The 27,121-nt window shown below is 44.4% G+C and overlaps 1 protein-coding gene across 1 annotated transcript in view; it reads right to left on the bottom strand.

Annotated features, from left to right (window-relative positions):
- LOC130488506 (CD99 antigen-like) overlaps positions 1 to 26,680 on the bottom strand; it is a 28,076-nt gene extending 1,396 nt beyond the window's left edge. The window contains 9 exon segments of the mRNA XM_056862177.1: positions 963 to 1,016; positions 1,873 to 1,980; positions 3,429 to 3,473; positions 5,556 to 5,579; positions 6,929 to 6,983; positions 8,104 to 8,132; positions 8,366 to 8,425; positions 9,740 to 9,775; positions 26,620 to 26,680. Coding sequence (XP_056718155.1) covers positions 963 to 1,016; positions 1,873 to 1,980; positions 3,429 to 3,473; positions 5,556 to 5,579; positions 6,929 to 6,983; positions 8,104 to 8,132; positions 8,366 to 8,425; positions 9,740 to 9,775; positions 26,620 to 26,680 — 472 coding nt within the window.
- Positions 26,681 to 27,121: the final 441 nt, after the last annotated feature.

The raw sequence follows: 27,121 nt of genomic DNA, 5'->3' as shown, positions 1-27,121 counted from the left end.
GTTTTGATCATGCACCAACATATAAAAGAACAAATAAAATGGACAACTTTCAGAGTTAACTAATTTTGTACTGTGCATTGTATATGCCCAAAGCTTATTCATGCAAAAACATATATATGCCTTTATTCACCAACAGATGGAGTCCTTTTGGTATCAAGAATTTGTTCAAGAGGGTAGGAGCTCCTAGAAGGTTTGTATATTTTGATTCAGCTATAAGCTTTTTATGATGTTTACTGTGATTTTTAACAGAAAAGTTGAAGTAGTTTTCATTTTTGGTGATATTACTGGTTTTAGGCTGTAAGCTGCTTTGGAAACATGGCAGAAAATGAGACTCAAGTTTTAATCAATAAAATTAGGCGCTTTATCCCTTCATCACAATCGCTTCCAAAGCAGTCTCTTCTCCTTAGAATGCACCCAGGCACAAGTAGTACAGTGTGAAAAGATTCACACTTTGATGTTGTACAATGATGTTGTATATGGTTATAATGGGAGAAAGCAGAGGCGGTACCAAAATCAGCTACACCTATCAATGAACTCCAGGGACAAGAGTAGATGATAACACAGATCAGGTTTTATCTCAACTCAGCCATGTCTCTGATTGAAGCTACTTCATTTTTTCATCATAAAAGACAGGCAATTCTATGGACTTCTGTGGGGAAAGGTAAATATAAGCTATTGTTAAGATGGTTACTTTCCTAGCATGAAATGTTTAGTATGTGTTGAACTTTCTTCTAAGAGCTCAAAATGTTCTATAAAGGGATAATAAAACTATTAGCATGTAAAATAAATACTGGAGATTCGTAATGGTCTGAAGACATGTAATGAAATTCTACTGCTGAACAGGCCTAACCCTATACGGTGCCATTATGGAAGGCTACCTAGACACCTAATCCTGATTCTTCCTTGAGGAAAATCATAAGCTATCAAAATAAGTTTTTCTTTTTTATGGACGCTTTCCTTACCAGGTGGCTCACATTGTGCTCCTTGTTGGCTTTCCATATTAACATTCTCTTGATCTGCAGACATAAACAGAGTTAAGACACCTACCATATAAGCTTCATGGATGCATACACACACACAGTACCAAACTGTAAGCCTCCAGCTAGGTTAGGAATTACAACCCTAATACAGTATTTAGGAGGAGGCTATTCTATGTAGGATTTCCCTGCCTTCATTGTCACATAGGGAAGGAAGGCGGCCTAGTATAGGCTGATCTCATCAGATCATGGAAGCTAAGCAGGGTCAGTATTTTGATGGGAAAACCACTAAGGAAGACTCCGCAGAAGGAGGCAATGGCAAATGGCCTCTGCTTCTCACTTGCCCTGAAAGCCCTCGCTGGTCTCATCATATGTTGGTCACAACAAGACAGCACTTACATACCATATTTTTCAGTCTATAAGACGCCCCCATGTATAAGACAACCCCTATTTTTTTAACCTAAAATTAAGAAAAAATAGGGGTCGTCTTATACATGGTGGCATCTTATAGGGCAAAAGAATCCTGTGCCCTGGCCGGCTGGCATCCGATGTTCAAATGGGTCGCCGCCCACCCAACTGGTTTGGGGGGCAACCGGTTTGAACGCCGGATGCTGGCCAGCCAGGGCAACAGGACTCTTCCGCTCGCTCTCTTTCCCCACCCAACAGCTGACAGGAGAGGAAAGAAAGCGAGCAGGGAAAGAGGCGGCTGTTGCCGCCGGCCCTCCGTGTATAAGATGACCCCCCAATTTTGGGGCTAAATTTTTAAGAAAAAAGGTTGTCTTATACAAGGAAAAATATGGTAATTGTCACATAACAGCTGGGTTAAGCAAGTCATCATGGGAAACATCTCAAGGATACCAAAAACAGAAAGGAAGAAAAGAAAGGATAAACTCACCACTTTGTTTAAAGCAGAGCTTCTTCTTCTGGTAAGCTATGAAGCTCGACACAGCTCCAACCACTGCTACTGCAACTGAGCTAATAATGCCAGCTAGCATTCCGCCTCCTGTGAAAATAACATTTCCCTCCATTAGAGAAGTAGATTTAACACAATATTAATTCAAGTTCAACTTGCACATAGAAGCTTGGGAGTAATTCTCAAAAACAACTAATACATATGCCAATCCAATGCATATCTTAATCATCAGTAAATTATACACTGTTCAAGAGGTTTTACTCCCAAGGGCACATAGAATTGTAGCCTTAGCTATTAATTTTCACTGAAAGACAAGGTTAGGCATATTTATTTTCATGAGAAGCTGACTACTTTTACAACTTACAAATACCACAAAATGGAAATAAGGTTTTTACATGGCCCGTCAAACAGGCGAGGGAGGTACAACTCCCCATGACCTAGATGTGTTGAACAGTATAATTTCTAATATATCCTAACTTTTCTATTGAATTTTGAAGCACTGCTTCCAAAATCCATATGTTATTAATCTGAAGAATCTTTGTTTGTAAGCAAAGCCACAGTAAGTTGACAATGGCTTTGGCCTGCCTCTCAACAAAGCATGTCTTCTCTGCCTATCCTCTCCTGCTACAGTCTAAAATGCCCCCAGGAGTGCATTCATAAAATATTGGCTCTGTTCAGACATAATGTAAAACCATGGTTTAATTAAACTAACCCGAGTTAACTAATTGTCTGAACCTGTGCTGTCATGCTAGCTATGGGGAGTGGTTAAAATGCTTAGGGCTGTTTAGCTTGGAAAGAAGGTGGTTAAGGGGAGACATGATAGAGGTCTATAAAATTATGCATGTTATGAAGAGAGTGGACAGGGAGAAGCTTTTCTCCCTCTCTCATAATACTTGAATGCGAGGTCATCTGCTGAAGCTGGAAGGTAAGAGATTCAAAACAGATAAAAGGAAGTATTTCGTCACACAAAACATAGTTAAACTGTGGAACTCCCTGCCCCAGGATATGGTGATGACTGCCAACTTGGGACACTTTAAGAAGGGAGTGGACATGTTCATGGAGGATAGAGCTATCCATGTCTACTAGTCAAAGTGAATACTAGTCATGATGCATACCCATTCTCTCTAGTATCAGAGGAGTATGCCTATTAGGTGCTGTGGAACACAAGCAGGATAATGCTGCTGAAGTCTTGTTTGTGGGCTTCCTAGAGGCACCTGGGTGGCCACTGTATAAACAGACTGCTGGACTTGATGGGCCTTGGTCTGATTCAGTACGGTTTTTCTTATGTTCTTATGTTAAAGATGTTTACTTTTAGGTAATAGGATAAAATACAGATGATCATTAACAATTAGAAAGTTACCACTTGGCAAGCTGGTCATCTCAATACTCCTACCAAGTGGTAAGGATTTTACCAAGCATTGTGTGCTTACATGCACTAACAATATGAGGCATAATATTTGATCAACCAGTTTCTGTAGCCAACGTAGTTTACAACCAATTAAGACTTAAAATACTATTACAAACACATGCACGCTTACCTTCAGCAGCACCTTCACCAGTGTTGGAATCTCCACCCTGCCCACCTGTGAGAATAGTTCTGTTAAAATGTTTTTCTTACAACATACAAATCCCATTCTTTCCTGCAATGCCTCAGGAAAGAATATCTTTTGACCAGTGTTAGCAAAGTATAAGATGTTAACTTTCAGGCAATGCTGTTTGCTAAAACAAGAATCCATGTGGGATCAGTGCTTTTACCAAGATGCATCATAACTACAAAGCCTTGAGGCACTTTGTATAACACTAATTTTTTTGCTCACTCTCCAAACAGCAACTGAAAACAAGCTGCATGCATATGGTGTGATAACTTTTGTTAAACTAGCTGGTGTTCCTTGCCAAAAATGTTTGTCCAAAGTCATCCCAGTACTCATAAACTAGTATTTATCCTATGGGATATTAAGTTATTGGAGAGGAGTAACACCTCTGGAGTTCACTTTTCCCTTTTTAAAAAAAACAAACCAACCCTGTTTTACAGAGCCAAATACTGTGGCATTAAAATGCTGACTGGAAATATTTTATTTATTTAATTCTTCTATCCCACTCTCCCCGACATAGCCGGGCTCAGAGAGGCGTTTTGCATTAAGGTGAAGTTATATTATTACATTTACATCTGTATAAAATTTACTCAGATCCATGAATGGTGCCTTCCTGTGGGAACCTGCCCTAGCTGAGGTTTGCTTGGCAGGAACTAGTGGAAGTCCTTTTCAGGTACTACCCACAAACGATGAAGTCTCTCCCCGCTCCCAGGAAGTGAGATCTGAGCCATTCATGCTATTAGGTGATCTTGTGATAATTTAGAAGAATTTAATATTTTAACTGGTTAACAGCCTGGAGGACCCACTGGGTGGAAAGGTGCTTTATTCTAAACAAATCAATAATCAATCCTGAGTACAAGCACCAGACCAGATACAACAGTTATTCCAGCATAATATAGCAAAAATTCCACACTTGCACGGAATTTTAAAAATTAGCCCAGCATTTTGACAGGAAAAAAAGTCAGAAAGCTGCTGTTCATGTTACATTTCAAGTTAATGCTACTCAGAAGCAACTCAGCATACTGCATTTATTTGGAACAATTTATGATCGGGAGTAAAGCAAACACACTATACAGATCACATCGCTGGGGTGTGTGTGTGTGTGGGGGGGAGACTTTACTAAACATTTCCCGGTTTAATCTTCCCTAAAAATTAATACACTTTAAATACACCATCTTCCTTATTTAAGCATACTGATGTGTAACTATTGTAACAACTTTTCCTGAAGAGGTTTAAATTTATCACCACTACAGAGAGAGGAAACATTCACATTGTCATTGCTTCCCCCCTTTTAGCTGTAAATCTGCACAGGTATGTCCTTACCAATCACCAAACATGACAGGGTATGCTGCTGCCTAACTATGCTGACAAGAATGCAGCTTAGATCCAAAAAAAGAAGGGGGCGGTTTTATTTTGGCTTATTTCAAATGAAGTGGTTTTGATAAGGCATTATTCACAGAGAACATTGATTTGATTATGTGGTAGTGGCTCCACAGGTGAGATTCCTTGAGCACACTTAACCAAAAAGAGTCTAGAACACAGGATGGCTTTTTTCATTGCTTGTGCTCCTTTCAGGCATTTTCTGGAACGGCTGCTTATTAGTACTCTGGGAAAAGGTTCTCATGGTCTCTGTTTACACTTGAAAAAGCAGACAGGTGGCAACCTTCAGCATTAGTCCATGCTCTTTACAGTGCAATGCTAAACAGAAGTAAATCCCACTGAGTTCAATGGGACTTACTCCCAAGTATGCTTAGGATTGCAAACTTTGTGTTTGAACAATTGTACTGAATGGCTTTATGCAGTGCATAGTTGAAAGGCAATAAGCCAAACTAGACTCCGTGTTTTTTTTTTGGGAGGGGGGGGTTAAGACGACTGAACTGTCTCACAGAACATTACACAATCCCATAAAAAGGATTTATTTTTAAACGGAAAAAAAAAGACATACAAGAAGAGTTGTACCTAGTAGACCTTAAATGTCTTGGTGACAAGTCCAGACAAAGAAATACTACAAGGGTACACCCTCCCTGAAGACTTTGCTACTAATTCAATTTACTTTGACCAAAGCTCACATACCTGCAGAAGGATTAGAAGCACGGCCTACATTAAGAGACAAAAAGTTGTGCATAACTGTGTTCAAAGCAGAATTTAGCCACTAAATTATCACTCAGAAAACCCAGAGATTAGTTAATTAGTCGATTACATATAAGCATCAAGCCCAATCTGGCCCTACCTTTTTATACTTTTAAAGACTGCACATAGAATAGCATTTTTAAAACTCTGCCAGATGCAGCCTGATGCATATACCTTGCACAACCAGCCCAAAACTAAAGTGCAAAAATCATCAAGCTATTTATCATGCACAAATCCATTAGAAGCACCGGGCAAAATAACAGCCAAGAACAATCATCATGAGTATTTCCATGCACCATATAGTCTTGCTTCTTTCAGATTTGAGCACCAGAACCACACCAGTCTGGACACCACCACCCTCTCTCAAGAGCAGAACTCTCTATTTCAAAAAAATGATCAACACAGATAAACTATTAAAGGGAATAAACATTAAATGTCTTCAGAGGTGGCCACAGTTAATAGCATTTTTGCTATGACAGTAAAGCCTCAAGGAAAGAAAGAGAGAAAGAAAGAAAAAAAGAGAGTGAAAGAGAGAGAGAGAAAGAGAAACACAAATGAACCCCTCTGAAGAGCGTGATAGCTAACAGGATCTGATACATTAACAAATGCTTTCCGAATCTGAATCTGTGGGTTCAACTGATATTGCGTGGGGCTCTAAGGGCATGCATCTCCACTCACACATGTAAATATTCTGAAGGACAGACGGACCATACCTCATAAGGCAGAACTGGTCACTATATTGCTAAAGCCTGCTAAGCTTGGCAGGAATTTTCCAATCCTACTTTAAGCATTGTAGTCAGTAGTACATCCTTCAACTATTGCTGCACATGCCATACAAAAGACTCAAGGGAATGTACTGTAACTAGCTACCTCTGCTGAGATTACTTGGCTCAAGGGCATATCCCCTAATGTTCACAGATCAGGACTCCAGTTTGCATTCTGATTTATTACATAAGATGTGGGGGGGGAATCTTGTTGGCAGCAGCTGAATTCCATCTGGACCAAGTTCCTCTCACTCCTGGGACTATAAAGCTTGGGTGTGGCCAGACGTGCAAGTCAGAGGGCAAGAATCAATGGGTGTCTAGATACCTGTAAAATAGGCATATTAGGGACTTGATGGCTATTGGCCCATGGCTCACATTCCTTGGGTGTATCAGCTACTGAATCCCAACCGAGCCAAATACTGGACATGTTTTATTTGTTTATGTATATTGTGGGGTTTTTTTTCTGTTGTGAGTTGCTTTACGTCCCTTCAGGGAGAAAAGTGTGATATATGTGGTTTGCTAGGAAGAAAAGAGAGTTTGTCAAAAACTTACCCCCTGGCTTTTGCGGAGGCAGTGTCCCATCAAATAAGTCAGAATCACTGAACCCCTCTATAAAACAGATTTTTGCAAAACAAACAATTTAAAATGGTTTAAAACAGTCAAAACAAACAATTTAAAATTAACAAACTATTAATAACTTTTAATCGTTTCTATATCTGGGCCAAACTAGAGGGGACGGCTTCCTCGTGACTGCCACAAGGACACCATTGCCATTTTGAAGTCATTATAGAACGCCACGTGGGCCTGATCCTGATTGGTGCCTCCAGTGCAACCAGATGAAGTGCTCTTGTTCCCCTGCTCCCCAGTACCTTATAAAGTCAAAAAAGCCACAGACTCCCAGCTGTTTCGGTACTTGACTAGGTGCTGGGTGGGGGACAAAAGCACCATGCTTTTCGGGCCGCTGCAGCATCTTTAAATGACTTCAAAATGGTAGCGCCAGCCATGAGGACGTGCCAGCCATGAGGACGTTGTCACATCTAGTTTGGCCATGAGTGGCTTCTAAAAGCAAACATACTGGTATGCTTGAGGAAATCTTCAAAAGTTTCATGATACTACAGGCTATCCAGTACATACTTGAGTCACCGTTATTATCTCCTCCAATACTGTTTTGATTGTGCATTGGGGGGAAAAATATTTTGTGACTATAACCACACATAAATCAAGGGGTTGGCACAATTTATAAATAAAGTTTATTTCCTCCTTTGAAAAGGGGTTAACAGATTGCAAATAGATACATGGATACATTCTAAATATTATCTTCCTAATGAAATAAAATGTCAAATTTTATTGAATGATACAACAGCAGAGATCACTGTGGCAGTGGCCAATTTCTTAGTCGATGTGTTAACAATGGAAAATTTGGGAAACTCTGTGTTATGATTTTATGTTTGTTTTAGCTTTTTTAGCTGATAGTTGTATTTATACTGTTTTTCCCCTCTTTGTAATAATGGATATGCCATTAAAGGTTTATTGATTGAGATTGCAAATAGTTTCAAGTTCTTTGCCAAATAGTTATATCATAGCACTTCTGCTGGGCATAGTCAGTAGGAAAATGGTACAGTTAAAATTTGTAAGTTTAAAGGCAAAGAACAAGTTATCAGCCAAGCTTATAGTCTTATTGTAACTTTTAAGTAGTTAGACCTTCTTATTCACTTTTTAGGAGATACTCTTCCCCCTGGGTAGGACTCCTAGTGACCTTTAAGCAGACACTACTCTGATCTTTTCATCTTTTCACCATCTTAAAAAGGCTAAAATGTTAAGAGTCAGCCTCTCCCAGCAAGTACATGTCATTAGCCTGCCTCAGAAGCCACTCTGAGACTTAAACTTAATACAAAGAAGATTTTTACAAAAAGTGTGTTTAGATTAAAGGAAAACCATGATCCATACGATCAGACAGGGATTTCAAGAAGTGCTTCTAAAGACTCTTACCTCCAGCGTTGTCATGACCTCCGGGACGACTTCCAGGACGCTGAGTTTCAGTGGGTTTATCTATTGATAAATATGGTTAAGAACAAACTTCAAAATGTTCAGAATAAAAAAAACAAGGTCTAAGAACACAGGAGTGCTTCCAGAGCTGGACTCTCTATTTTGCCTGTCTTCTTCATAAACTCTGTACTACGCATAATGTTCTTATTTATCAAGTGGGATATAATCCTGTAGTTAACAATCAACATTTACAGTTGCTAACAAAGGGATCCAGATTAAGGACACAGACATACATACACACAACCACCATGTTATTCTTTCAATTTTTTATTCAGCAGTGTTCATTAAAGTGTGGCAGGGTGAGGGGGATAAATAGTTAAACATGACAATTATGAAAAGGGTGGTCTAAAGACAGTATTGCAAGAAATATCCCTGAGAACTGGGGTGATGACCAAACATCTTCAAGAGGAGTTGCAGGGTATGTCTGGAAGCACTCTGTGCATACAGTTATTGTTTCTGGGCACTTATTGCTATATTCCTATTTGTATCAAAATACTGCCGTAAACTTTCATGGCTATTTCTATCCTTGGATTTTCTATTGAGATGAAACTGGGAACAAGCTGTCACACAAAACACTGAAAAGATTTCATTTGTTTAGAGAGAACCAGGCCAGTAATTTATTGTTTGGCACATTTTCAATAAGAAATAGTTTAAGGGGGGAAAGAGGTCTGTACCTATGAAATCAACTTCCTACTCCCAGGCATCTAAGAGGACTTGCACAGAGAACCAACTATGTGGGAAGGGCCTCCAGACAAAGAGTAGGTTGAGCAACTTCTGTGTCACTTTCAGTACCAATGTTACCTACTAACAAAAAAAAATCAATTGCTAGGCCTGGAGCACAAACAGAGCTCTATGTAATTATCCCTTTTTCTGGAGGGAGTAATAGAAAACAAAAAAGGGTGATTCTCATTCTGCTTTTACATTAAAAAAAACTGCCATTGGACTCTATGGCATTGAAGTCCCTCCCCTCCCCAAACCCCCGCCCTCCTCAGGCTCTGCCCTCAAAGCCTCCCGCCGGTGGCAAAGAGGGACCTGGCAACCCTACTACCCACTCTACCCCACCCCCAGTGTCACATTCCAGGACTTATTTACGTCGTCCATCTTGTTCCAAATTCTTGTGGTCCCAAATTATAGCAGTAGAATCATCTAAAGATGCTCCACAATCACTCTGAAACTACCTAGGATTATGTCAGTTAAGCAGAATGTAACAGTTTAATTCAGAATGAAATGCTCTTTATACTGCACCACTAGTATTATTGCAAAAAACCCAAAAAAAAACGATAATTCATAAAGAGTTCACATGACTTTTGTACTTACCAGTACCAAGTGCATCTCCCAAGTCAAAATCTTGCCCTGTTCAATGGGGGGAAAAAAGTTTATTATTTTCCTTCTGAACTATAATTGTGACCGTATCTGCCTTGAACCATGAAGAATGGTCAGACATAAATGTTTTAATAAATAAATAAACTCCAACTTTTTAATATATATTTATAGCCCTCCCTCTCCCTGCTTAGCAGGGCACAGGGCGGGTAACAATTTAAAATACACTAAAAAAATACATAGATTAAAACAAAATTAAAACAGTACAATAGATGGTGCTTAAAAAGCAACAGTGTGCTTAGGGCATAATGTGGGATAGGGTCGCCAACCTCCAGGTACTAGCTGGAGATCTCCTGATATTACAACTGATCTCCAGCCGATAAGAGATCAGCTCCCCTGGAGAAAATGACCATTTTGGCAATTGGACTCTGTGGCACTGAAGCCCCTCCCCTCCCCAAACCCCGCCCTCTTCAGGCTCCCCCCTAAAAATCTCCTGCCAGTGACAAAGAGGGACCTGGCAACCCTAGAGAGGGCCCTCCCAAGGGTCAGCCTGGCTGATAGATTTGCTGTATACTGTCGCTGCCCTCAGCTATATGCCTGGTGGAACAGCCTCGCCTTACAGGCCCAACGAAACTGAACTAGATAGTTTAAAGCTTGGGCCTCCCTAGTCAGAGCGTTCCACCAGATAGGAGCCAGGGTTGAGAAAGCCCTGGCCCTTCTCGAGGACAGCTGGATAGCTCTCGGGCCAGGGACCACCAGTAGATTTGCAGATGATGACCATAAGGCTCTCGAGGGTGTGTATTGGAGAAGGCGGTCCTGAAGTTATGATGGTCAGCACCAAAACCTTGAACCTGATCCAGTATGCAACTAGAAGCCAGTGCAGCTGTCAAAGCACAGGCTAAATGGACCCTCCATGGCGCCCCAGCAAGCAAATACGCAGCTGCATTCTGGACCAGCTGCAACTTCCAGAGCACTCTCAAGGGTAGCCCCACATAGAGCGAGTTGCAGAAGTCCAATCTGGAGGCGAGTGTGGCCAGATTGTCAGGTGACAGGTAAGGCAGGAGCTAGCGCGCCTGGCAGAGAGGGAAAAAGGACATCTGGGCCACATTGTTAACAAGAAAGAGAGTCATCCAGAAGCACGCTCAAACTCTTGACAGAGGGAGATGGAACCAACTGCACTGTGTCAAGGGTTGGACGTTGGACTTCCTGAGCTGGAGAACACACACACACCCAGACCTAACCACAGGACCTCTTTCTTTGTTGGATTTAACTTCAGTCGATATAGGACAGGTGCAGATGTAATGTAGTTGAAAGTGACTTACAGGATGTTCCATCCTACAATACAAATTCTACCCCCATTCCCAGGTTGCCAACCAGTGGCACCTTCAGCCAATGGTGTTATGCCATCTAAGGAAAACGTGGAAGTGATGTCAGTCTGCTCTAGGAGTCACTGGAAACTCTATGTCCTCCCCCTGCCCCAGACGTGATATAATGCTACTGGCAGATAGTGATTTTAAAAAACCTTTTTTTCCCCACCAGCTGCAGGAGCAGCAGCAAGAAATGGGACCTGGGGGCAGGGGATCCCCACCCCTGATTGGACCCTGTTAGCCCCACTCCCCCCCCTTTGTAGGGCTGAGGGCAGGCAGCGTAGTTAATTGGCGGGCAGTTGTTCACCTAACTGGGAAAATGGCAAGCCTAATCTTAAATTGGCCCAACACTACAAGGGAGAAAGCATGATGTAACATCCATCAGCACTGCAACCAGGCTTCATCAGGCATGGACACCCTGGTGCCTGCCAACACCTTTTCTGGTGCCCACAGGGTCTTTTTTAAGGAAGGGCAAGGGAGGTAGGATTTTTGTCCATCAAGGCTTCTGAACTGCTACTGGAGATTTGATTGTCTGTGCAGACTTTTTTAATGTTGTTTTGCAGCAGCTGCCACCACAGCAGAAGGATCTGAAGTTAACTTGTGGCAATGATTTTTGGCTGCCTCCGCCTCCTGTTTTTGATGCTGCGTCCACCATCCCGTGTCAGAATTACAGATGTGCCCACAGGCTCAAAAAGGTCGGGGACCCCTGGCCTAGAGCAACAGTGAAGCCCACATGCTTGGGAGAAGCAAGAAGAAGAGTTGGTTTTTATACCCTGCTTTTCTTTACCTTTAGGAGTCTCAAAGTAGCTTACAATAACCTTCCCTTCCCCTCCCCACATCAGACCCCTTGTGAGATAGGTTGGGGCTGGGAGAGTTTTGATAGAGCTGTGACTAACCCAAGGTCACCCAGCATGTGGAGGAGTGAGGAATCAAACCCAGTTCTCCAGATTAGACTCCGCCATTCTTCACCACTATGCCACACTAGCTCTTGAGGGGGGAAAGCCCTCAACTTGCCACCTAGCTTATAGGCCTCCCAGAGACATCAGATATAGGTGAACACAAAACCTAGCTTGGGGAAAGCAAATGTGATGCTGGTTACTGTATTCCCCCGATCACAGGGTTTGAATCTGATAAATATTTGCTGTATCACCTCTGGAAACTGCTTGATAAGAGTGTCAGATGTTAGCAAGTTTTAAAATGGAGGGGCCAGAGTATGACTCATGCGACAGCAACAGACAGCCTGTTCCAGAATTAGTCATCTCATACTATGCAGGGATTTGTGGGCATCATTCTTTCCAGGGCGGCAAAAACTCTGACAGAATGTTTAATTTGCACTGCCAAGCAGCCCTTTATAGTTAACTCTGCAGCGTGGAGCTAGACAGACTTTACACTGTGCTGCAGTTTCTCACATTTATGTATTGTGTACAATTATTCCAACTTAAATAGCTGCTGCTTGTACCGATGGAGTCTCCCATCCGGAAGAAACCCTTCAAAGTGCATTCTAAAATGTGCAACATCAAAAGCAGACTCCGCCGGAATAAGCTGGGGTGGCCAAGGCACTAAACCTAGGAGATGCGGGTGACCATCATATGGCCGTGTGTCCCATTATTTTCTGCTCTCATACTGAACACCAGGCCTCTGCTACCCAACAGCTTCCTGTTTCTAGCAAGTCACCATACTGCCAACTCCTTTTTCTTTCTTGATAGTCCATATTACAGAACTTATTTTGTGTACATCTTCCTACTATGATCACAAGTTTTATTCTTGAACTCCTTTCTTACCTAGGCTTGCCAGGCCCCACAGCTCCACCGGCGGGAGCTGGCCTTAGCGCGTGATGTGCCTACGTCACTTCCGGTTTAACCCGGAAGTGACGGGGACGCTCTAACGATCCCGGCCAAAGGTTAGCCGAGGGTGCTAGAGCATCCGCATCACTTTCGGGTTTACCCAAAAGTGATGCGTGCTCCGCATCCGCGCGTGCCCGCAATGCCCACCGGCCCTTAGCTGGCCGGTGGTTTACCCGCCGCCACCGGGTAATTGGCAACCCTATTCTTACCCCATGTTCAGCCACTCTCCATTTGTGCCACTTCCTATTTTGTCTAATGGCTTTGAGCGTTAATCCATGGAGACTTTTTTTACTATTACTATCGCTACCTTTTTGTCCTCCAGTGCATACATAGGAGAGTATCTTTGAGGCTCGCCTGTTTTACTCTCCTTCAGGCCAAAACATTTTATTATTGCTCAAGTTTTTTAACTAAGGTGTTCCATCTTCTTCAGCTGTTGTTATTCTCAGCTTCTAGCCTGAGGAATGTTTTATGAATATCATTTTAGGCTGCTGAGAGGTGTTTTAGGCTGTTTCCATTACTTGGCCAACTGTTGTGTTGTTGCTTTTATGAGTTTATTGTATTGTTTTACTTTGTGAATCACCCCAAAACGTCTCAGGAGGGGCAGCAACAAAGTTACAAGTCCCCCTGAAATCAATCAAATGAATGTGACTATTTCATTGGGACACATATCTGGCTTTATGGAGTGTTCTTGTAGGCTATCCGGGCTGTGTGACCGTGGTCTTGATATTTTCTTTCCTGATGTTTGGCCAGCAGCTGTGGCAGGCATCTTCAGAGGAGTAACACTGAAGGACAGTGTCTCTGTCTGAAGACAGTAACACTGAAGAGACACTGTCCTTCAGTGTTACTCCTCTGAAGATGCCTGCCACAGTTGATGGCCAAACGTCAGGAAAGAAAATACCAAGACCACGGTCACACAGCCCGGATAGCCTACAAGAACCAATGAACTCTGACCGTGAAAGCCTTCGACAATATTTATGAAGTCTGTTTAAACCAAGCCAACTTTATTTGTTGATATTCTAATAATCTTTGTGTAAACCAATGGTTTCTAGAATTTGATATTCAGAACACCGAAATTATACAAAAGGGATTGTATCATAACTATAACCATGACTGCACCATAGATAAGTGAGTAAATAGTTCCACCCCAGCCCTTCCCCAACACTCCACGTTCCAATTCTGTGAAATTCCTTTCCAACAACAAATTTTGCCTCCTGAATTATTGACATTTCATACACATTCTGATTTCAATTTTTTAAAATTGTTTTTGCTAGTCATCGAATAGGGCAAAGAACTGTGTGAGACACTGAAACACTGGCAATCATTGTTGTGTGTCATTGTTGTGTTGGGTTCAGAGTGTTGGACGCAGGCTTCAGTCACCCGTATTTAATGAAACTCACTGGGTGACTATAGGCCAGACACTGTCTTTGATCCTAACCTGACCCGACCGTATAAGAATGTTGCATGGATAAAATGGAAGGGTGAGAGGAGGCAGCCTTGAATTCCTTGAAGAAAGGGTCCTTGAAAAAGTGTCTAGGTAATGATTAACAACTAAAATAATTAACTGCCCCCCCATATGGTTCCTGCTCAGTATCCTTTGGCTTCTGAGATTTCAACACATACATGCACATTTAATGTTATCTGCAACATCACAACGAGGGCTAGAAATGTACCTTTTTAAAAAGCTGAATTATCCAGTGTTTAATTCTATGGAGGTGGAAAGTGCCACAAAGTGGCAGCCAACTTATGGTAACCCTATAGGGCTTTCAAGGAAAGAGATGTTTGGAAGTGGTTTGCCATTGCCTGCTTCTGCGTAGCAACCCTGGACTTTCTTGGTGGTTTCCCATCCAAGTACTAACCAGGGCTGACCCTGCTTAGCTTCTGAGATCTGACAAGATCGGGTTAACCTGGCATCCAGGACAGGGCATTTAATCCTGCACATATTAGTAAATTCAATGTTTGGTCAGAGTATGCAATGACTTGTGTGTAATTAAGAAAAAGACCCTACAGAGACTGGTGCTATTTGTTTACTAGAAGAAAACAACAACATTAGGATCAACTAAAACAAGGGAACAGTGAACAAGCTTTTGAGATTTCAAGACTCTCCTTCAGGCTGGATATTAAGCCAATGCACACACATTCAAGCCACAAAAGCAATGGTCGTTCTCCCTTTGAAAATATAAATGCCAGCAAGGAACCAGAAATGCCTCCATCACTAACCCATGCAAACATATCCTTTGTAAAACAGAAAGAGGAAAAGATCTGACAATTAATAGAGCTCAGTCTCATACAAATAGGTTCATCTGTCAGAGGCCCTATCATGTCACGGTTCTGACATCACCACCAGGCCAGTCCTAATCCACTGGGATAGAAGTCATCGAGACATGCTCTGGAGTACCATAAAATAAAGCCAAATTCTCATGACACACAAGTTCTTTTCAACTATATTGAGCCACAGGGGGAAAGAAGAACAATGTACCGTATATACTCGTGTATAAGCCGAGTTTTTCAGCCCCAAAAAAGGGCTGAAAAAGCCGAACTCGGCTTATACACGGGTCAATACGGTAGGGGAGGGGGGAGGGGGGAGGGGGGAGGAGGGAGGAGGGAACTTACTGCCGCTGCCGGGCCCACGCCGCTTCCTTCTGCCAAGAGCGGCCTGGGGCGGCCTCCTGCAGCTGCAGGGAGGCTGCCCCGGTCCTCGCCCGGCCGCCCCGGCCCTCGCCCGGCCGCGCCGCCGCTCCTCGCAGCCGAGAGCGGCCTGGGGCAGCCTGGGGCAGCGGCCTCGGCCCTCACCTGGCCGCCCCGGCCCTCGCCTGGCTTCGCCGCCGCTTCTCGTAGCCGAGGGCGGCCTGGGGCGGCGGTCTCGGCCCTCGCCTGGCCAGGCCGCCGCACCTCGCGGCCGAGAGCGGCCTGGGCCGGCCTGGGGCGGCCGCCTCAGCCCTCGCCCAGCCGCCCCGGCCCTCCCCCGGCGGCGCCCGGCCTCGCTGCCGCTTCTCGTGGCCGAGGGCGGCCTGGGGCGGCGGCCTCGGCCCTCGCCCGGCCGCCGCACCTCGCAGCCGAGAGCGGCCTGCGGCGGTGGCCTCGGCCCTCGCCCGGCCGCCCCGGCCCTCGCCCGGCCGCGCCGCCGCTTCTCGTGGCCGAGGGCGGCCTGGGGCGGCGGCCTCGGCCCTCGCCCGGCCGCCGCACCTCGCGGCCAAGAGCGGCCTGGGGCAGCCTGGGGCGGGGGCCCCGGCCCTCGCCCGGCCGCCCCGGCCCTCGTGGCCGAGGGCGGCCTGGGGCGGCGGCCTCGGCGCTTGCCTGGCCGGGCTGCCGCACCTGGCGGCCGAGAGCGGCCTGGGGCAGCCTGGGGCGGCGGCCTCGGCCCTCGCCCGGCCGCGCCGCCGCTTCTTGTGGCCGAGGGCGGCCTGGGGCGGCGGCTTTGGCCCTCGCCCGGCCGGGCCGCCGCACCTCGCGGCTGAGAGCGGCCTGGTGCGGCTGCCTCGGCCCTCGCCCGGCCGCGCCGCCGCTCCTCGCAGCCGAGAGCGGCCTGGGGCGGCCTTCTGCAGCTGCAGGGAGGCTGCCCCGGCCCTCGCCCGGTTGTGACGCCGCCGCCGCCAGGCCCGCGCTGCTTGCTGCCGGGAGCCCAGGTAAGCCTGTGGGGGGGGGGAGGGGTTATAAGCCGACCCTCGGCTTATACGCGGGTGCCTAATTTTTCCCCATTTTTGGGGAGAAATTAGGCACCTCGGCTTATACGCGGGTCGGCTTATACACGGGTATATACGGTATGACTCTTTGAGACCCAACTGCAGAGAAAAATGGGGTATAAATAAATAAACTTACACCCACTCTTGGAGACTGTCCTGCTATACCATACATAAACTAAAATATTCTGATGTCCACTGCAAGCTTCACAAAGAACTGTTTTGCAACAAATGCAGTAGTCGTGTACAAATCAACACCATGTCTGGATACTAGTGATGGGTTCAAGTCCCATCCAGCTCTAAGAAACCCTGTTAAAACTGAAGAGCATATTACAGTGACCTGTTTTTTTTAATTGATGATCAAAATTTATAAGGAAGTTTAAGCACCAAACAGTTAGAATGAATGGACTAACTGAAATGCTTCCTTCCCCCCTGCAACATAATGAACGAATTACTATGAAGTGGTAGGCTAGTCCTTTATATTAAAATTTGAGTGAAGGCACACAAATGTATTAATTTTTTATCACTACTATAATTAGTACTATCAAAGACATTTTCCACATGTCTCTTAACTACAGTTTACAAGCAATTCTATATGAACACAATTGTTTTGCTACTATTATTATTCATTTTCTTTCACACCATTGCAATTGCAAATTCACACCAAATGTCAAAATATTAAGACTGTGTGAAAAACTGTTTAGGATAGCACAGGCCAATCTGTGAAAGACTCAGGAAAGGAATACATATTCTGCTGTGACCTCTTACAGGGTAGAGTTGGCAGACGGGCAGAGAGTTGGCAATCTGAAGTGTTTAACCCTTCCCCTCTCTGCTGATTCTTCTCTGCAAACAGCCCTTGTGTGGTTTCTGGCAAACAGCTGGCTTCTGGCAACCCTGTAGGGTTTTCGAGGCAAGAGACGTTCAGAGGTGGTTTCCCGTTGCCTGCCTCTGTGTGGGATGAGAGAGTTCAGAGAGAACCCTGACAGCCCCAAGGTCACCCAGCAGGCTTCATGTGGAGGAGTGGGGAATCAAACCCGGTTCTCCAGTTTAGAGTCCACTGCTCTTAACCACTGCACCATGCTGTCTCTTTAAAGAAAAACCGCCCTTATAGATCTTTAAAAAAAAAAAAAAACCTCCCCAGTCAAACTCTGAAACTGGAAACAATCCTGACTATGGGGAAATAGTTGTGAGAGGGGCAGGGGCATTTACAGGAGATAAGCAAGAGTTAAGCAACACATTCCACCCCAACATAATTTTGCCCTGCAGGTACTCCCACCCACTCACCCTTCCCCTGCATTATCCTGGCACTGTTTTGCAAATGCAAAATGTAGCTCTATCTTCACGGATAGGTTATTTCAAAGTTTACAGAAGCAAACCACAAAGCTGACTTCATTCTTTTAGAAACACACAGCAATTAGAGTGATGCCAGTTTTCTTCAGATGACTATATTTTGGAAAGTTCTTTTATGCTAGAACTTTGCTCTTCCTCTCAAAATCAGACTGGATACGAAATTAAGGTTAACAGGTTCTCGTTCAATGTCAAATTCACTCCATTCACATATCTTGCTCCACCTTCCTCTAAAACAACTAAAAAATGTACACAGCGTCATTACAAAGATACAGGCAAACAGGACAGAACAGGGCTTTTGTCTCAGCTCAGGTTCTATTACTGAGACATCAAAGGTGCAGTGAGTTCTTGGGAGCTCTCTTTCACTCATTTATTTACTGTATTTATATACTATTGTTTGTAAAATAACCACAAAAGGTTTCAAAACCAATATACAATAATAAAAACAACATCCTAAAAACTAGTAAACATTATAACATTATAACAACCAAATTCAGCCAAAGGCCCTTTCTGCCTTCTGTTTTTCCCCCAAGGTCGGACCAGAACCAACGGGTTGAAATTAAATCAAAAGAGTTTCTGTTTAGACATTAGGAAGAATTTTCTAACAGAGCGGTTCCTCAGTGGAACAGGCTTCCTCGGGAGGTGGTAAGCTCTCCTTCCATGGAGGTTTTTAAGAAGAGGTTAGATGCCCATCTGTCAGTAATGCTGATTTCTGTGACCTTAGGCAGATGATGAGAGGGAGGTCATCTTGGCCATCTTCTGGTCACTGGGTGTGTGTGTGGGGGAGAGATAGTTGTGAATTTCCTGCATTGTGCACGGGGTTGGACTTGATGACCCTGGTGGTCCCTTCCAACTCTATGATTCTATGAAATGCAGAAGAGATGAAACAGCCCTGAGACATTTGGCAGCCCATTCCACGGGATGAAGCACGTACAACAAATATTCCTGCCCAGGCTGAGGCTGTCCTGTCCTTTCTGAAAGCTGGTCCAGAAAACTGGGGCAGGGGGAGATCAAACAAGCTGCCCAGAGTCAAGTGAGGAGAGGGTAGTCCTCCAGCAGTACTGGAGTATTGGTTTCCCACTAGCAAATTAAGAGACAACTGGGTGGGGGGCAAGATGCAGGGAGATGTAAGAGATCTGGCAAGGAAGTCAGTATCTGGTTTGGAGCATAATCCCAGAGCTACCCTCATCTTTGAAGGCTTCCAATCCCTGGCAACCTCACTGAGTCAAAAGCAGGTCAGAGAAAGGATGTGCACATATGAGGCAGCCAGTTAGCAGGGCCAACTCAGGATAAGCGGGCCTTTTAAAAGCCATGGCAGGAGCAGCTGCAGGCAGGGCTGCAGGCAGGGCTGGGTGAAAACCAAGGGGGGCGCCGGGATACCTGAGGTTGGGATCCCTCATGAAGAGACACAGGATCGTTTGGCCAACATGACCTTGTGGGAAGGAATAACAGGGGGCAGTGCTAGCAGGCTAGGGAAGAAGGAAGCAGATACTCCCCAGGCTGTGGGTGGGGAAGAGAGATATCCTGGGAGAGCTGGGGGAACAAGGCGGTTGCAATTCCGTCTCCTCTCCATTTTGAGGTCGAGCTGAGCCTCTTCTGCTTGACAATGGACTTATTGGTGGGATTGGCTTCTGCCCCCACTATGATGTTGGGGGCAGCACATCACAGTCAACATGGCAATCTCTCCCATCATTACTGGAATGGGAAGCAGTTGCCTCAGAAGTGCTTCATTCTGAAAAGGGGACAGAGATACTCACCGAGCACTAATACAGGATGTCTACTGTGACCTGTGCAATAATCAAAGCTTGTTTTCAGCTTAACTCTGCAGACCGAACCTATGTTGACTTCATAGCTCATTACCTACTTCCTATGAAAGTGGAGTACTCCTTTATGGTGGGGTGAGTGTATTTTTGACTGAAACAGGCGGCGTACTTGCCATTTACACAGTCCTATGCACAAGAGGAAAAAAAACATGTTTTTGCTACAAAACATCTTTAGGGTTGCTGGCAAAAGTCCAAGGGTTTTTGAAGAACAGGGTCCATGACATATACCATTAATTTCCCAACAGCTTGTCTTCTTACAAGGACTCTGTTCGTCTGTACTGGTCTTTTGACACCGTTCTTGTTGTAGTCAGGTGCTACATTATTGCCTGATGAATTTACAGTGGATTAAAGCTGTTTCTAGTTCCCTTAACTTATATTAAGACAGTTGCAGTTTTAGAATGTTCTCTCCGGAATAAATCATTTTTGGCAGCAAGCCCCTGGGCACCATCTCCCTCCTGCACTTAGGGGGCTTATTACCACTACCTATTACTATTCACTTTTTGCTATGTGTGCATGACATAGGGCACAGAGATATAGCCTCATGCCATACACCCTTTCATTGGATTATGAGTGGCCTGGCTTGGGAGTGGTTATGACTGGCTGCTCACTTACCCAGCATTCTAAGCTGAGCCAGTGCTTGACAACAAGGCTGTTGATTTTTTTTTCTTGGATGGGCCCTTATGGAATTTATTTGAGCTATACCTGCTTTTTAGGCTGTGGAATGATGCTCCAGGCCCTGACCTGGATGGCCCAGGCTAGCCCAATCTCATCAGATCTCAGAAATTAAATAGGGTCGGCCCAGGTTAGTATTTGGATGGGAGATCACTAAGGAAGTCCAGGGTTGCTATGGCAGGCAAAAGCAAACCACCTCTGAACGTGTCTTGCCTTGAAAACCCCATAGAGTCACCATAAATCAGCTGCAACTTGACTGTACTTTCCACCACTAATGATGCTCTGGAGGCATATTCAGGACTGGAGAGTTTAGGCAGCTAAGTCCCACTTCACCCTTGGCATGCCCCTGACAGCACCCAGTTCTGTTCCAGCATATTGAGTGATTCTAGCACGGCGCTGGCAGGACTTAGGATGGAACTGTTAGCTTTCTACAAGTAAAATTGCTAATATGTCCAATAGTACAGGGAAATAGCTGCAAACTGCTCCACTCTATGCTTCTTAAACACATATATCTTAGCTTATTCCATCTGAAGGATAGGAAAAATGAAACTTGAAAATATAGAACAAATTTTGTAGTGAACAACAGAATGTTTCTGTCCTAAGCATACACTATTCCATATAGTTACAGTAGGACTAGCAGCATATTTGGATATAAACATTTGAAACACTTAACCCTTCAACAGGAGTCCACCAGAACTTTAGGAAACTAACAAAATTAATTGCAGCATAAGTTTTTGTAAGTGTCCATTCCAAGCAACTAAATTTATACTCAGAGTTCAAGCAATAGAAAAAGGGACCAGTGTAAGAGCCAATCAAAGAATAATCAATCCATTCAGCGTGGATGAGAATAATTTCCAACTGTTGACAGATGGATAGGATAGGATTAACATACAATCTAATTAACAACAATCCTACTAAGATGAAGAAATTGTTGGACCACATTGCTTGTGAGGATTTCTGGAAGAATCCATAAGAAAACTATCCATCAACTATCCATCAACAGTTTCAAAAGTGATATCTCTAAGGCACAGTTTCGGTTCTTGACAGCCTCATCAAGTGCCCTAGCAAAAAGTGAAAAAAAACCTGCAATCTGTGAAACTAGATCAGATGGGAACAATGGAGCTACAGCTCCCCGTTGGCTAGAAGAACCATGCAGTTATCTCTCATCACCAGACAGAAGATAACCAAGATTGTTTTACTTTTTAGTTAAGTTTGGAGTTCCACACTTTCACAACAGTCAGTAAACGTTATTTATCAGCCAGTTTCCTAATGGGGATTTGCCTGCAGCCAAAAAAAGCAATGGCAGTAGGGCAATATGCAGATCTTGTAATTGTTGCTAAATGTTTCCCATGTTCTGGCTGTCAAATTGCAACTCCAGGAATGAACATGTACATAACACCAAGTCAGCATCTGACAAAAGTGCCTTGCTGGTGCTTGCTTATTCATAGTTTTGAGCCTGCTGTATAAATAGCTTGTTCCCTGCATTTGTTTCCTCCCTAGTAAATGCCACAATAATCAGTGGAACTTGAAAATAAATGTGCACAAGATAGCAGTCTTAGATTATAAACAGTAATCTCCAGCAAATTCCATGCTACCCAGCAGATACAATTTCATCTGAAAGGTTATTTTCCCCATGTTTTCCCCAGTCTCTGGCCCAACCTTCAAGAAGGTTTACAGTCATATGTCGTAAAGCAATGAAAGTTAATCCAACATACTATGACCTAATGGGGCACAAACAATAGCCCCAACGGCCTCAGGGCAGAGCAGGAATCCCCCAACACTACCTTCTGAGACTAACCCCCAAAGAGGACTGGGCCCGCCATAGCACAGTGTGCCTCAGCCCCAGCGTTGACAGGCAGCTCAGTAGAATATTAGGGTCAATAGTATCAAAGGAGCCCTGTGGCGCAGAGTGTTAAGCTGCAGTACTGCAGTCAAAAGCTCTGCTCACGACCTGAGTTCGATCCCAACGGAAGTTGGTTTCAGGTGGCCGGCTCAAGGTTGACTCAGCCTTCCATCCTTCCGAGGTCGGTGAAATGAGTACCCAGCTTGCTGGGGGTAAAGGGAAGATGACTGGGGAAGGCACTGGCAAACCACCCCGCAAACAAAGTCTGCCTGGAAAAGTCGGGATGTGACGTCACCCCATGGGTCAGGAATGACCCAGTGCTTGCACAGGGGACTACCTTTACCTAGTATCAAAGGCCGCCGAGAGATCCAGCAGAACTAGCAGGGTCACATTTCCCTTTTCTAGATCTCAATACAGGTCATCAACCAGGGCGATTGAACCAGTCTGTTCCAAATCCTGGCTTGAAGCCAGATTGAAACGGGTCCACAAAATCAGTTTTCTTTCTTGGCAAGGAAGTGATTATTATGTACATTAATCACAAAGTTCAATGGAGATCGCTTACTTAATATGGCACTTAGCACCTCAATATTGGCCCTAAGTGGCTGTGCGTATATAAGCCTGTTTGAAATAGTTTACTGAATTTTTATTTATTGACGTTAAAGTGAATACTGCAATATGTTATTTTATTTTTATTAGTACTTTATTTATATACCATCTTTCTCCCCAATGGGGATCCAAAACAGTTTACATCATTCTCCTGCACTTTATCCTCACAACAACCCTGTGAGGTAAGTTAGGCTGAAAGTGTGTCATTGGCCCAAGGTCACCCACTGAGCTTCCACAGCAGAGTGTGGATTTGAACCTGGGTCTCCCAGATATAGTCTAACACTCTAACCACTACGCCACACTTGCCCTCAACTTTAAAAGGGGGATTGGGGATGAGAGTGTGAATTTATGATTTATACCTTGTACACAAAAAAATAAGGAAAGCAATTCTGAAAAGTTCTTGACAATATTCCTAACCATATTATATGGATACAAGCTCTATGAAAATCTAAACTTTTTTCCAAGTAGATTCGTTTAGAATCGAGGTGGGCAGGGTCAGGAATGGGCCACAATTGCTTCATTCAGGCTATTTTTCAAAAGTCTGCTCTCATAAGAAAACAAATTTCACTTCTAAAAAGAAATATTGTCAGACTTGCTTTGGCAGAGAACTATTTTGAATTCAAAGGTGTGCAGCAGTTGCCTAGCATGGAAGTTTGTGCCAGAATGTCAAAGCTGTATTCAAGGAATTTCCCCTCCTTGTTACGATAAAATTTATGAAAGATGAATACTACACACTTGAGGTATAGACTCCTTTCACATGTTCATGAGCTGCTTTCATACCACAGATGTCCCACATTTCAGCCACCCAACCAGTGCTTTTTTTCATGTTTCCACATGATTTTGTTTTCTTTTTGTGCACAGATAGTTACCAGCAGCCTTTTCCTGCCACACACACACAAAACTGCTTTATTTTAAGCTTGTAAAAAACCCAATTTGATTATTTCTTGGACAGGACACTATCAACACAAGCAGTTTCTTGTGTCTGAAAGGGAAACAGTGTAATTGAAGCACTTCAGGGAAGGGCTAGTCAATTACTCTATTCATTTGTTGAAGATGCAAGGAACCAGTCCTGGGAAGAAACTAACAACAGAAGAGAATTGCCTGCCTTTTAGACAGAGGGGAGAGGATCTTTGAAATCTCTGCAAATACAAGTTGTTTTTTTTACCTCTCCAGCATTACTCATGCTCATGGGGTTTTTTAAAACTTGGGGGGGGGGAGAGAGAGAGGGATCACCAACAGCTCAGCCTGCCTTTTAACAAGTTGTTGGAGGTGTCTACAAATATGTAGGAGTTTTTTTTTAATTTAAAATTTTTGAGAAGGTATTGCATTCTTTGTATGCATCATTACCCATGCTTCTTAATATTTTTTTAAAAATGAAAATAAGGTGGGCAGATAATCCTGAGGGCTATATGAGAACAGGACTCTGGAATCTCCACTGTAACGATAATCTCACACAGAATTGCATCAGCAATAGGACTACCACAGAAAATCATGTCAGTGTGGAAGACTATGGTTTCGAGCCACCCAAAAATCATGTCTTACCAAAGTCAGTGATATTTAATCACTCATTTGTGTGCTTAGGTTTCCTCGATGTACTGGTACTTTCAGAGCAATCCTGACGCCACCTCCTGAGAGGCTTCCCAGCCCAAAATTAAAAAGAAAACCAGCAATCCACTCTTAATACATCGCTGGGAATACAAAGTGCGGTAACCCCCAGGATTTTTGGATACTACGGCTTATAAATGGTTGGAAAATGTCTTCACAGCTAAAGGGGCCAAACAAAGTGCGAACAGTATTTTTTATAACGTTTTCAAACTCTTAATATATCGGTGGGAATACATAGAGGGTTACCGCACTTGTATTCCCAGCAATATATTAAGAGTTTGAAAATGTTATTAAAAATACTGTTCATACATTCTCTCGGGGGGGGGGGGTTACTGCACTTTGTATTCCCAGCGATGTATTAAGAGTTTGAAAATGTTATAAAAAACATCGCTTTAAAAGGGTTTTTGGATACCACGGCTAATAAATGGTTGGAAGGCGTCTTCACAGCTAAAGGGGCCAAACAAAGTGTGAACAGTATTTTTTATAACGTTTTCAAACCCTTAATACATCGCTGGGAATACAAGTGCGGCAACCCCCCTTTGCTGTGAAGACGTCTCCCAACCATTTTTTAGCCATGGCATCCAAAAGCCCTTTTAAAGCGATGTGTTTTATAACATTTTCAAACTCTTAATACATCGCTGGGAATACATAATAATGCGGTAACTCCCAGAGTTTTTGGATACTACGGCTTATAAATGGTTGGAAAAGGTCTTCACAGCTAAAGGGGCCAAACAAAGTGCGAACAGTATTTTTAATAACGTTTTCAAACCCTTAATGCATCGCCGGGAATGCAAGCGCGGTAAAAAAAAAAAAAAAAAACCTTTGAAAGCGATGGGTTTTTTTTACATTTTCAAACTCTTAATACATCACTGAGAATACAAAGTGCGGTAACCCCCATAGAAAGTGCGCCCAGTATTTTTTATAACGTTTCCAAACTCTTAATACATTGCTGGGAATACATAGAAAGTGCGAACAGTATTTTTTTTTGTAACGTTTTCAAATCCTTAATACATCGCTGGGAATGCAAGCGCGGTAACCCCCCCCCTTTGAAAGCGATGTTTTTTTACAATGTTTTCACCTTCTTAATACATCGCTGAGAATACAAAGTGCGGTAACCCCCATAGAAAGCGCGCACAGTATTTTTTATAACGTTTCCAAACTCTTAATACATCGCTGGGAATACTTAGAAAGTGCGAACAGTATTTTTTTTATAACGTTTTCAAACCCTTAATACATCGCTGGGAATGCAAGCGCGGTAAACCCCCCCCTTTGAAAGCGATGTTTTTTACAACGTTTTCACCTTCTTAATACATCGCTGAGAATACAAAATGCGGTAACCCCCATAGAAAGCACGCACAGTATTTTTTATAACGTTTCCAAACTCTTAATACATCACTGGGAATACTTAGAAAGTGCGAACAGTATTTTTTTATAACGTTTTCAAACCCTTAATACATCGCTGGGAATGCAAGCGCGGTAACCCCCCCCCTTTGAAAGCGATGTTTTTTTGCAACGTTTTCACACTCTTAATACATCGCTAAGAATACAAAGTGTGGTGACCCCCATAGAAAGCGCGCACAGTATTTTTTATAACGTTTCCAAACTCTTAATACATCACTGGGAATACTTAGAAAGTGCGAACAGTATTTTTTTATAACGTTTTCAAACCCTTAATACATCGCTGGGAATGCAAGCGCGGTAACCCCCCCCCTTTGAAAGCGATGTTTTTTTGCAACGTTTTCACACTCTTAATACATCGCTGAGAATACAAAGTGCGGTGACCCCCATAGAAAGCGCGCACAGTATTTTTTATAACGTTTCCAAACCCTTAATACATCGGCGGGAATACTCAGAAAGGGCGAACAGTCTTTTTTATAACTTTTCCAAACTCTCGCTACCTCCCTGGGAATAGAAGCGCGGTCACCCCCTTCATGCCTTGGAGCGCGTGCAGAGCGCCTTCTCCTCCCGGGCCCCCCTCCCAGCGCCAAAAGCAAGCTCCGAGCGCCAAGGGCGTGGCAGGCAGGCCCCGATCCGCAGAGGGCGCATCCCAGACGGCTACCAACTAGCTTCTCCCACCCGCCCCCCCCCCTTACCTCTGCAACGGGCCGCCAGCAGCGCACAAGCCAAAGAGGCGACAAGGGCCAGGGGGCGCATGGTGGCGCGGTCCTCGTCCCCAAAAAAGGGCTGGGGCGCGCCTCGCCGGCGGAAAGCTCCCGGCCCGCGACCTCTGGGCGACCCCTTCCCCGGCAGCCCGCGACCCCCCTCTCCCTTGCCCGGAAAGGTCACCCCGTCCAGCAAACAAGCCGCCCGGAGTGGGAGAGAGAGGGAGAGACCCGCCGCCGCAAGTGGGCTCGCGCTGGACGCGCTCCAAGCCTCCAGGGCCGGCCCGCCGGAGGAGCGCGGCCAATCCCGAGGAGGCGCTGGACCCCGGCGGCCAATGAGAGGCGAGCGGGATCTCTGTTCTCTCCCCCCCCTCCCCGGGATCCAGGGCAAGGGCTTGAGTCATGCCTCCCGAGTAACTGGACACCCGCCGCCGGAGGGCTCGGGCGTGGCCGCCTGGCTTCCCCGAGCTTCAGGGCGGGGGGGAAAGAGGCT

Source organism: Euleptes europaea, chromosome 16, assembly GCF_029931775.1.
Source record: "Euleptes europaea isolate rEulEur1 chromosome 16, rEulEur1.hap1, whole genome shotgun sequence".
Classification (NCBI taxonomy): domain Eukaryota; kingdom Metazoa; phylum Chordata; class Lepidosauria; order Squamata; family Sphaerodactylidae; genus Euleptes; species Euleptes europaea.
Note: the sequence above shows the minus strand (reverse complement) of the source record. Positions and strands in the feature narration are given on the sequence as shown.